The 11,770-nt window shown below is 39.7% G+C and overlaps 1 protein-coding gene across 2 annotated transcripts in view; it reads right to left on the bottom strand.

Moving 5' to 3' along the window:
• The window catches only part of LOC136435384 (nucleolar pre-ribosomal-associated protein 1-like), a 30,935-nt gene that overhangs the window by 6,103 nt on the left and 13,062 nt on the right, over positions 1-11,770 (bottom strand). For both annotated transcript variants that reach the window (XM_066428853.1, XM_066428861.1), the window contains exons 12-23: positions 8,885-8,996; positions 8,059-8,258; positions 7,480-7,578; positions 6,638-6,802; positions 5,648-5,941; positions 4,130-5,317; positions 3,385-3,578; positions 2,461-2,582; positions 1,648-1,873; positions 1,226-1,442; positions 1,010-1,068; positions 344-528 (exon numbers count right to left, since the gene is read on the bottom strand). In XM_066428853.1, the coding sequence (XP_066284950.1) occupies positions 344-528; positions 1,010-1,068; positions 1,226-1,442; positions 1,648-1,873; positions 2,461-2,582; positions 3,385-3,578; positions 4,130-5,317; positions 5,648-5,941; positions 6,638-6,802; positions 7,480-7,578; positions 8,059-8,258; positions 8,885-8,996 (3,061 nt within the window). The remainder of the gene's footprint in view (positions 1-343; positions 529-1,009; positions 1,069-1,225; positions 1,443-1,647; positions 1,874-2,460; positions 2,583-3,384; positions 3,579-4,129; positions 5,318-5,647; positions 5,942-6,637; positions 6,803-7,479; positions 7,579-8,058; positions 8,259-8,884; positions 8,997-11,770) is intronic.

The following is an 11,770-nucleotide window of genomic DNA, read 5'->3' on the forward strand; positions in this document are numbered from 1 at the left end:
CAACGATAAGCAAGGGTTGTCAGAAAAACACAAGGTCACTTCAACAAAGTAAGGACAAGTCAGTGGGTAGCATTTTGTTCCATTCACTTAATATTTCCTTACAAGTATACTTGTGACCTATAAAAAAGATGGTTCCAGTTAATGTAACTGCTATAGCATTACATTTGGAATCTCTGTCAAACTTTCAAAATCAAATACCGGCAGCAATACAGGTTAAGCAAAGCAGCGCAGGGACCGCCTGGGAGGCCTGCAAAGGAGGCTAATAGATATGCAGGATTTAAAAGATACAGTCTTTCAAATTTAAAAAATGACCTTGAAAATCAAAATGGCCAAATGTAAATACCCTTTTCTGCAGCTTCTGCCTTCCCATCAGGCCGTGCCATGATGATTGACAGGAAGTGGGAGTGGCTCCAGATCATCTGATAGAGAGTAGGGAGCGTCAGGCTCTGATCAGGGGCGTCTGCAGCATACACAATCTCTGTCAGGCGGCACAACATTCGCAAGAACAGGGAATTTTCCATGTTGTACCTGAAAAAAAAAAATATCGTGGATTTGGGGCATCTGATTAATCTGTATCTATAGCGAAATCTATGTAGCCGACAAAAGCGCTTTTGGCGTAACACACATGTCCAGCTTTGCAGGCACGTGACGCAGCAGCAGTAGGTTATATCACACTAAACGACCTGTCACACCTAACCTTAAAAAAAGTTTGCACATCTGACTGCAAGCGTTGTTTAAAGCTATCTAGAGAGCGAGCCTCTACTGTACTTAGTGGCAATGAGTTCTACAATAGCTTTAGAAAGGTACACTATATCATATAAATACAAATATTATATAATATATACAAATATCATATAATATATACATATATTACATTATATTATATTATATCATATTATATCATATCATACAAATATATTAGGCTGGGATTCAAACCCACCACCTTGTGATCCAGAGGCAGCATTCCTGACCACTATGTTTTACTTAAAGGTTACAGAAATTCACTCACCTCAGCCCAGTCTTCACAAATTTGGCCCAAGCTGACTTCGAGTCTTTTCCCACAACAATCTATAACATAAGAATAAAGAAAGTCATTTAGTTGTGAGGCAGCAATTGACCACTGTCATATACACTTAATAATCTTAGGCCGAGACATATAGACAAAAATCCTAAAAGTATCTACTTAACAAACCAACTAACCTACCAATATGGGCAAAAATATTACCTCCTTTGAAGAGATATTCTCCAGAAATTTCTGCATATTTTCCAGCAGACAATTTTCGTTCTCCTGAAGACTTAAGGTGCCAGCTACATCTTTCTTCTTCTTCCAGAGGGCAGTAAGACCCTTCCAGGAGGCAACAAGAAAACGGCCACACAAGATGTCATTCTCTTCCTTGTCTTGGTCAGGAAGATCTTTGAGGAGATCAAGAGCAACCTGCCACCTAGACAAACACAACAACAAGTTACAGAAAAATTAATAGTATATTATCCAGTTGGAGTTGATCTTAAATTCTATCATTATCTGAAACTCAATTTTTTCAATGAATTTTCATCTTTATTACAATGATAATTCAGGTGCTTGCAAACTGATCAATCATTGAACAATATCTAAAGATATTCTAAAAAATTGCGTTTCGGTAGTGCTACCTTCTCAAAGGTGTTTCCGGAGATGACAATATTTCCATCAGCCAGTCCAGGAAGTTCCTGGTTTGCGAAGCATTGGCATTCAGTCTCAGTAACCTAGCAACCAGCTCCATTGAGCCCGGTAAGTCATCCTCTTTAGTTAGTAAGACATAATTCCCCAGTCGGTCATAATTTTGCCCGGACAGCTGCAACTGACCAGGCAGCACTTGGAACACCTGATGTGCAGACTCTACAGGTGAAAGAGTAAACTGTCAGGTTTTACAAGGAAACTGAGAATTAATGGTAAAAGCAATTACATGTCCTACTTAATTCCCCAGTTGATCTGATGAAATCAATTGAAGAAAGACTGAATGTAGCTGCAGGACGTTTCAACGTCTGCAGATGCAGAGACCAGTGGATGATAATGATGAATCAATTGTTTACAGACAAGAACAAAATGTGGCATCAGAAATGCACATAATAGGAAATAGTTTCTAATTTACAGTATAAATTCATAAAGTATTCACAACATCTGTGCAATGTATATGATTCAATGTCTTAATCTTTTTCTGGCCCACCTTACTTGGTGTTGATGTGGACGTATTAAATCTACCTTAAAGTTTACAACTATCTGTTTGCAATATTTTGGGTGGAGAGTGCAAAGTCAGCAGAAAATGGCTACTTAGGCACTTACAGTTCTATTAACAGGCAGACAGTGTTATCCTGTCATAATGTTCCCTAGGTTCAATTATAATGCTACTACCAGAGCTTTTCAGAAAATACTTTGAAATTCACAGAGGCCAAAATAGCTGCTTTCTTCAAAAGCACTTGCCTCACCTGTCTCATTTGCCAGTTCAGTTGCTTTCAAGTAGGCATTCATTAAAGGAATACACGATATCTCCCAACTCCTGAGTTTCTCGCTATTACTATTAGTCAGGAAATAGTCCTTGAGTCGGGCCCTGAAAAGCAGGAAATATGTTTCATGCATGTTGGTTAAAAAGTTCATTGTGCACAACCAAGAGATGTACTTAACACTTCCAAAGTCTTTCTGAATTCCTCAGGGCAATACTGACTGGCTCTACATGAATGCATGAATACTATTACATTGAAGGTGGCACTGCGGTGGGAAGTGACTTCATCAGCTAATGTGTATCCCCCTTTATTACGGTTCATGACTGCAATATAATCAGTCAGTATTGCCCTGAGGAAGCAACTAGGACTTCCTAAATGTTGCCAGATAAATTATATGTATCTCCTACACACGTAGTTGTGTCCAAAGAACCTTTTAAACCAGCACCAGCACCCCACATCAAGTGTAGCAGATTCATAAAAAAGTTAGGTACCCAACCTAAAGAAGAAGATTACACATTCAAGATTACTCACGTTACTCAAGCAACTTTCAGACAGCATCCATTGTCTTTTGTCAGTGACAACTGAACAGATTTGTGGTTCACCAGGTTTGGCCAAACATGCAAATGAATTCGAAGTGAAGGCAAATTCACGACTGTCACAATGGAAAAAAAACTAAGATAAGGTCTATTACCTGGTACATGTATCTTATTATCTGGATGTGTAACCTTCATTGATGTTTGGTAACCATTGATTTACCAACTTGAAGTTGAACCTAATTCAACAATTCACAGAGTTATTACTGTATGCTTGTTTCAATGTCAATGCTAATAGTGAGAATGAGTAAAAATAGGCAAGAATCCGTACCCCCAACTACCCCCCACACCCCAGTGATTGTAGACTAGTCCATACCTGTACACTGAACTTTGCTCCACCAGTAAAGCTTCGACCTGGACAGTCTCATCTGAGAGGTGTATGGGAAGGTCCTCATACAGCTTTGCTGGGCATGCCTGGATGTCCAGGAGTCTTAGAAGTGTTGTCCTTATGTCTAGGTTCCGATTGACGTAGAGCAGCTCAAAGAGCTGAAGGAAGCAGCAACTAGACACCTGGTTGGAACACATCATATATTTTAAAGATGTACAGCATTGACAGCTACAGGCTTGTGAGTTTTTCAAAACCTGTAATGTCTATGAGACACTGGTGACTGGTCACTACGAATATGCAAGATTAAATCTAAACTCTATTTAACAAATTTTGGGAGTAAATATTTCTATAACAATACTGGTACTATATACATGTAGCAGAAATAAAGAAACTCACTACAATATAGATTTAAACATGCTCTTTCCAATTTGTTACATTTGAAACGAAGAAAATCTGATGGGAAGTCTGTACTACAATGAATGGTACACACACAGTCAAAGAGTAAAAACAGTAACTGTCTCATTCACATTTTTCTCCCAGTCCACTGTTTTCATGTTGTCATTTTGCAGAGATTTTACCTTCAAATTTCCATGTCGCACCATCCTGCACAAGTTAAATCAACACGTTATAAGGCATTGGTACGGCCACATTTCGAGTACAGTACAACAGTGTGGGAGTTCACTGTTGGTGGGGCCCAGGCGTTGGACAGAGTACAAGAAAGAAGGAGTCCTACCTGAAACTGTCTTCCAGTGTCTAACAGCAACCTCTGCACACCTGAGTGGAGAACTTTGCCACACAAATGCAGCTTTGTTTCACTTGTATATGTCCTCTCTGGACTGAGGAGAACTCGACGTGGAAGTGTTGACAAGTCGTCGACAACCTCCTGTACAACCTCAGCATCTGCACAGAACAGTAAACAACTGAACAGGTTCAAGGTCAAGGTACCTTCTGTCCACTCGGACTTGTTCTGAGAGGACCCTATTTCCTGCCTTAAGATGGTGACAATCTTACGGATCAGATGCTGTACACGATCTTGGGTGGACTTAGAAGGGGAACGGTGCATCATGCTTGCCATCATCTTACATGTTTCTTCACTCATCACTTCTGAAACAGCATCTGATGCCCTGTTACCCATCTTAGATTTCAGAAACCAGCTGTTCACCATCGGGTGATTCAAGATGGTCTCCTCCAAGTCTTCCATCTTGTCTTTCCCTGCATCACCATCTAAGACCTCTCGATGCTGCGTTTCCCAGAAGGCTTGAAGAATCTCATGGAGAAACGTAAAATAGCCGGCAACGTTACTGCTTGCTTGGCTGGATGTCAAAGAACCTAGCGCTCTCTTCAAGGAAAGTAGCACACACTTTGCAGTAAACACAAACTCCGAATCTTTCAGCAACTTGATGGAAGATAAAACGGCATCCTTCACAACCTGCTGATGTAGAAGCTGGCGATTGGTTGACTGGAATAGGAGTGTTGCTGTGGAAATGACCTTGCAGGACTGGCTCAAGGTCACCACCACTGGATCAGGGAGGCGTCTGGTTCTTGCCAACTTTGCTACAAAATTGACGAAGGCCGGATTCTTAAGACAGAAGTGCAGGAACGAATCTGCAACAAGATCCAAACTGCTTGTGTCAAGTTTCCTCATCCTCTCACACAAACTTCTGCAGAATTCAACACTTGTGTCATCACGACCAACAGCAAGGTCTTTCTGCAGCCTTTTCACCAGTTTGTCACAAGGCGAGGTTTCTATGAGTATTGTAGGTAGTTCTTTAGTGGACAGGAACTCATCTACAACCTGAGCCAGGGTGTTACAGTCAGCTATCCAGGGCTGAGGTGCAAGCTTCTTTGACGTTGTTGACACTTCTCTCTGTACAGCTGCCAGGTGTTGGCGTAGGGTGAGGCACAAGGGGAGGGGGTCCATCTGAGAAAAAAGAAAATGTAAATGTGTAGCAACCCAATTAAGCACACTGAAAATCCCTCAGCTCTTTTCAATAAGTACAAGAAAAAGAGCAACATTCCTACCCCCTGGTTGATCCAGTTTTGCTCACAAAAAAGAGCAAATATTTCACTGGTCAAACACTATGAATGTCATACATTGTACAAAAGAACTATTCCTGCTCTTTTTTATATTAATTGATAATAACGAACAGGGGACCACAGTGTTGTCCTGAGCATCAGAATGCTTTCAGTTGCATGCATGTCAGGAGAACAACAAAGCCCAAGATTCAAAGTTTCAATATTATCCACCAACCTGTGAGTGGAGCAAGTCAAGAACTGCTGGAGTCATGAAACTGTGGATGTTGTTAGCCACACCTGGCTGTATGGTCCCTCCAAGAACCTTCTGTATCATAGACCTACAGTCTTCTAACAATGCAGGAACAAAGGCACTAAAGGGAAGCAGACTTGTAGATATTGGCTGACTATCTTCAAGAATGTCTTCATCTTCAATTGCAGAGTTTGTGTCTAGGATTGCTTCAAGGTCAGACTCTGTTGTGTTGACCTTGTCTGAGGTAAAGGATGAGTCTTCGACAATCATCTCGGCTACCTGAAATGTCATAAACAAAAATAATTATTCAGGTTTTGTTACTGACATGTCATGACTTATCAGTTCAGCTGTGTCCCTAAATCTACTGTTGGCTTCACTTCTACAATACAGGAAATAAGTACAGCTTTGGACCAATGGGATGGCTTTTCACAATGTAAAATAAAGCCCTGCCAATACCTGTTGCAATTTCGACAAAAAAAGATTTAGACCTGCCAAAAAACGAAACTAAAAAGCAGCTATGAGAATTAAAAAGAGACGATATATAAGCATGGAAGCTGATCACAACTTTCTATTAACGATTAAGCCAACACACAAACACACACAAAACAAATGCCAATTTGAAATCATCTGTATGGCCTTCCTCAGAATGACTGTGGTGATCCTATTCCAAACAGGTGACTCCAACAGTAGGTCAAAGGTGACTGGAAGTCTGTATAAGTCATTGACAAAAATCTGGTTCACAGTTTTACCTACATGTGAAGCATAATGCATTTCAAAGTTGAAGGCCCCTGCAATTAAAAAAAAAAAATTTCTAGACAATCATGTACATGTATTTAGGACGGTCTAGAGAGCTAGGGGCCTTCACCTTTGACATTGCACATATGCAATTCAAGCTGTGAACCAGGTGGATCTGTTTATTGTTGGAGGCAAAATCAACCTGATTATTAGAGATGATGTTTTAATCATCAGTCTTACTTTGTCAGCAAACGGGTAAGGATTCCTGACTCCCCGAGTCAGAACCTTGTCCAGAAATGTCAGCACCTGGTCCCTCTCCTCAGGCGTCTCAAGGAGTCTTAGATGTCTCAGCCACAACTCCGCCTCCTCCAAGGTGTGGTCAAACAAACCTGTATCACTTAGAACCTAAAAAAAAGTTAATTGTAAAACACTGTCCATTTCAACAAAAAGAGACAGCGCTTAAGTGTTGGTGATGATAGTCATGAACACACACACACATACAAATTTACACAATTTAATGTAATGTCAGTCATTGAAACATATAACATGTCAGGGCTCGAAATAGTGGGTGCATGTGCACCTGTGTGCACCCAAAATTGTAGCTGTGCACCTAATTTTTGACTGTGGGTGCACTGGTGCACCTAGATATTTTTGTACTCTTTAGGGTAAAGGTTCTCTTGTACACTAGCATACAGAATATTCTTGAAATGTAAGTATCAGTACAAGCAATGTAATCTTTTGTACTTTATTTGATGTATTGCTTGGTTGAAATTTGAAATCTGGGTAGAATCACAGATTGAAGTTTTTAACAGAGGCTGTAGCATCAAGTTTATGTTTTGGTATCATTCAACTTTATTTTGTGTGGTGCACCCAAATTATTTTCTGTGTACCTAATTTTTTAGGTTGGGTGCACCAGTGCACCTATTTCCAGAAATGAATTTCGAGCCCTGTATGTCAAATACACCAGGCTAACAAAATATTTGCAAAAAGGTAAGTTCTTCCTTCAGTTCATGACATGATCATGACCAACTACAACTCAAGTTTCTTAGAATTTCCCGCATGTCTAAGAAATCATATCCCACCTTCACCAGAAGTTCCTTAGTCCCCTTGACGACTTGAACATCTGAAGTATCGGAGAACACCTGCATGTGCTGGTAACATGCTGTTCTCAGCCCTTTCTCCTGTAAATGTAGTGTGAGTCTTTAGTTCATGGCAAGCATTTTGTTCTGTTTTATCAGGTTTGCCACAGAGCAATACACATGGAACAACAGGCAGCATTGCTGATATTGTTCACCACATAAAAAGACAAACTACGAATGTCCTAATAGAAGGAATGCTTTTCTTCGCCCTCTAGTCATTATTACAAGTCTTAGAATGTCATTATTACAAGTCTTAGAATGTCCAAAGCTAGAAGGGATTCCCTGCTCTGAGTCTAACCCCATCACTGTGAAGCTGAAGCTTAATTTCCAAAATTTCTACTTTTTAATTGTGTTGTATAGTTTAACATGCCCTTTGTAAGTACCCTTTTTCCATATTACAGTTACTGTAGTACTACAATAACCGTAAGTTTATTTCTGTTTCTGTTACAACATGATGTGTGGTTTTTCAATTTGTTCAGTTTTTTAAAAATTTGTTTGACTTTCTAGCTGATGCCATCCCACCTCTTTGTGCCACTTGATCCTTCCCTTCGGTAACCTCCCCAGAATGTTCATGACGTGTAACCATGGTGATGCAACTCCCCGCTCCAGGACCCACTCCACTGTGTCGTGCAGCAACTTGCTGAAGTCGTAGTTTGACTGGAGGAAATGGTCGGGTAAAACCTGCTGGTACAGACGCAGCACATGGAGCACTCCATCCACATCTGGGGGTGGTGGGGTGAAAAATTGGGTTTGAGTAACCAACATAGCGAATTTAACATTATCTGTTTCTTTGTTTTGCATAACCAGTAAACCTCTATAGGCGTAACACACAAGTTTTTTTACAGAAAGTACAAGCTGTGAAAGACCAGACTGTTTGATCCACTCACACCGGGATAGACCCCTACTACTTCTGATAAGTGTAGTGGATTCTTTCAGGTGCTTGAGGTGTGACTCTCCTCAAACATGGGGCCTCCGGCTTTACATCCCATCTGAGAGGACATCCCTAACCAAAGCTAGGTACTTATTTTCACCGAGTGAGGAAATGATTCAATCATTTTGTTCTTTGTGGTTTTGGACACTTGAAGGTGGTAATTTGAGAATGTCAGAGGAGTCCTCTATTTATTAAAACCAATTGAGGTATGGTTGAATGACACGCAACTTAGGAACCCCAAGATTAGGCCACACCAATTTAATTTCTTGGTTAACGGATTTTTCATCATTTTTTTTTCTAAAATCTTTTTTGGGAAAATAAAAATCTGTTCACCAAGAAATTAAATTGGTGCGGCCTTATTGCAGAGACACACCAATAGATAAATTATGCGAATAAACAAGCTCAACTAGAACATACCTAAGAGCACTGCACCTTTCCCAGACTGCGTTTCCTCTGTACTCAGGGTCGCCCTGTCCTGTTTTCTGGCGGCCAGCCAGGCACTGATGATGGTGTTTACATCAGGCAGCATCTAAACAAAAACAATAAATAAATAAATAAGAAAATAGCAAACATAATTTGTGTGACATTTCAAATTTGATATGCATGAGTAAGGGTAGAGATTGTGATCGATAGAGACTCCGATCAGGATGCTTAAGAGTTAGAAGAAATGTATCAGGGTGGTCATTTATAAAATCCAAAGTGACATGAATGGAAGTTCTGACTGTCTTTTGAGCAAATATCTTTAAATTCATAGATGCCGCTGAACTGAAAATAAATAAACAAATAGATAAATAAATCTCTACTGACAGGATCAGTAATCTCTAAACTGACACATGAATGCATGGTCCAGTGGTTAGTGGCCCTGCCTTCTGAGGTTGGGAATGTATCCAATCTGTGCAAATGAGTAATACAGATTATAGAGTCTGACATGTTCCTCCAATTCAAAAGAGTGTAGCCATGCAATGACTCTCTTGCATCTGATATCAAGCTAACTCAATTTACTGCTTTGGTTTTTGGACATTCTTTTAAGTATAATAGAATCATCCTCAAGACTCTCTTTTCATGCTGATTTTTGAGTTATAAGCATTATGATAATTCATTTCAAATCCAAGAACTGAGTTATATATTAGATTGTGTATGGCTTTGCCAGAATTGCTTTTTCCAAACATGACCCAGCAGAATTCTTAGTCAATACGATACTTCCTTGTGACTCTCTTCCCTTTTCATGACTGGCAGGGGTCCAGTGGGAAAGGCCACCAGCTAAGGTTACTAGGAGGTTTGGTGATAAGATCTCAATTTGACATAATTGATAAACTAGTGGATGAAAAGAGGGAAGTAATGTCAACAGTTATGTCTGGACAGGATTGATATGATTAAAGTCTCAATTTTAGTTCCCTTTTTGTACCAAACACTTACAGGATATCCTCATAAGTACCTCATAGCAGAAGCAAGACTGGAATGGTGTAGGATTATCTCCAAGCAGTTGTTAGAAGGAATCAAACAAAGGAAAATTAATGACATTTTCACAGACCAACAAAGTGTTTGCGTCATAGAGGATGTACTTTCTGTAGACATTAAAACAAGTTCTAAGTAGGCAATGTTTACCGGTTTTTAATATTTTCCCCACTAACATCTGCTTGAGGACATAGGACTGGTACAGGATTTCCTTGTAGCCGAGCTTGAGCCAAGTTCTGCTGATAGAAGCTGATCCACATCATAACAACCATCACCAGGAAATTCAAAGGCAGCAGGCTTCCTTATAGCAAAGTCAAACTCAGGTCAACAGTATACAGTCATATAAAGCCTGGCTATACATGGGAATTCCATTCTTTATATCATGCAAAGGGGAACAAATGTACACTTGCAGTACATGCCATAACAGGAATCAGAACCAAAACCTTGGACCTGACAGCTTTGGGTTGTTTAAGACCAGTCAAGCTAGAGGTGACTTTGATAGGATACATTCTCCAGGACATTGTCTCTAGGTCAGTCTTTGTCTTTGTTATCAACTCTAATAATTCTGCCGGGCACCCTAAGACTGCCACATTAAAAAAAAGGTGTTAGCAATAGAGAGTTCATCTTAGTTGGGAAAATTGCATTTTAACAGTTTATATTTCTAAAGAAGGTGTCATCAAAGCCTTCTCAAGAATGTCTTGAACATTCTAATATCTTGAGTGTCCAATTGACAATATATACCTCAAGCGTTATCAGTACTATTGTTTCATTTAGAAGATCTCTTTAGATTTGGCCTTTTTTAAATGTGACAATCTTAGGGTACCTGGGCGGGAGAATCATGAGAGTGGATGCTGTGGGTGTGACATGCTGTAAAAACAATATTGCGGGTAAGTCTTAAACTTCAAGATCTAGGTCTTTACCTGTTTATGCTGTAAAATAATCACTGTTGCATGCAACAGAAGACAGACCAGGAAATGTTCTCTCTAGTCTATGGAATTGTGTTTCCCTTGGAAGTCCCCTCTAGAGGAATAGTGCTTTGTCCAATGTTTTATTTATATAGCATGAGGAAAGGGCAGTCTAATTTGATTTCCTTAGCTCTTTAGGTTGACCAAACACCTCTTTGTTAAAAACTCAGGGCATCACCCGTTAACTGTTATCTTTGTCATCTAATGATTTAATACCTTCGCCAAAAAAGTTAATATGCATGTCTCTGTGTGTCTGTGTGCTTGTATATGTGTAAACATGATAACTTGAGAATGCATGGGTGGATTGTCTTGATATTTGGTACGTGGTTGGTCTTAATAAAACCACAAAAAGATTAGATTTTGGACCCCCTAGCAGCTTGTTATGGTACTGCAGTGGAATTTCCAGTATTGATATCTCATGTTCTGGACTTGCTATGGCCTTGAGTTGTGAGTGGAAGGAGTCTCCCCAGTGGCTTTTTTGGAACTGCAGGGGCCGATTTTATTTCAAACGTTGAAAGAGAACTCAAGGAGGGGTTGACAGATCGTCATGATTTTTGGTATGTAGATAGCTTCAGTTATGATTTACATATAAGATCATACTTTTATTATGAAAATCAGGAGCATAATTGCATAATTAATGAGAAAAATTCCATATTCCACAATAGGGTGCTCAAACATGTGGCTTATGTAACTGAGAAAGAGAGGAATATCGATAGATAACAATTGTGCAAATGAAGGCCTAATTTGCATAATCAATGACACAATACTATAATTCTATAGCAGTAGGGATTTCATTCTTGGAGCATCAGGAAGTTAAGCAAATGAGGACATTATTAGATCTAAATCATGCAAATGAGGGCCTCATGTCTTTTAGAAATTTCAT

Source organism: Branchiostoma lanceolatum, chromosome 1, assembly GCF_035083965.1.
Source record: "Branchiostoma lanceolatum isolate klBraLanc5 chromosome 1, klBraLanc5.hap2, whole genome shotgun sequence".
NCBI classification, from domain to species: Eukaryota; Metazoa; Chordata; class Leptocardii; order Amphioxiformes; family Branchiostomatidae; genus Branchiostoma; species Branchiostoma lanceolatum.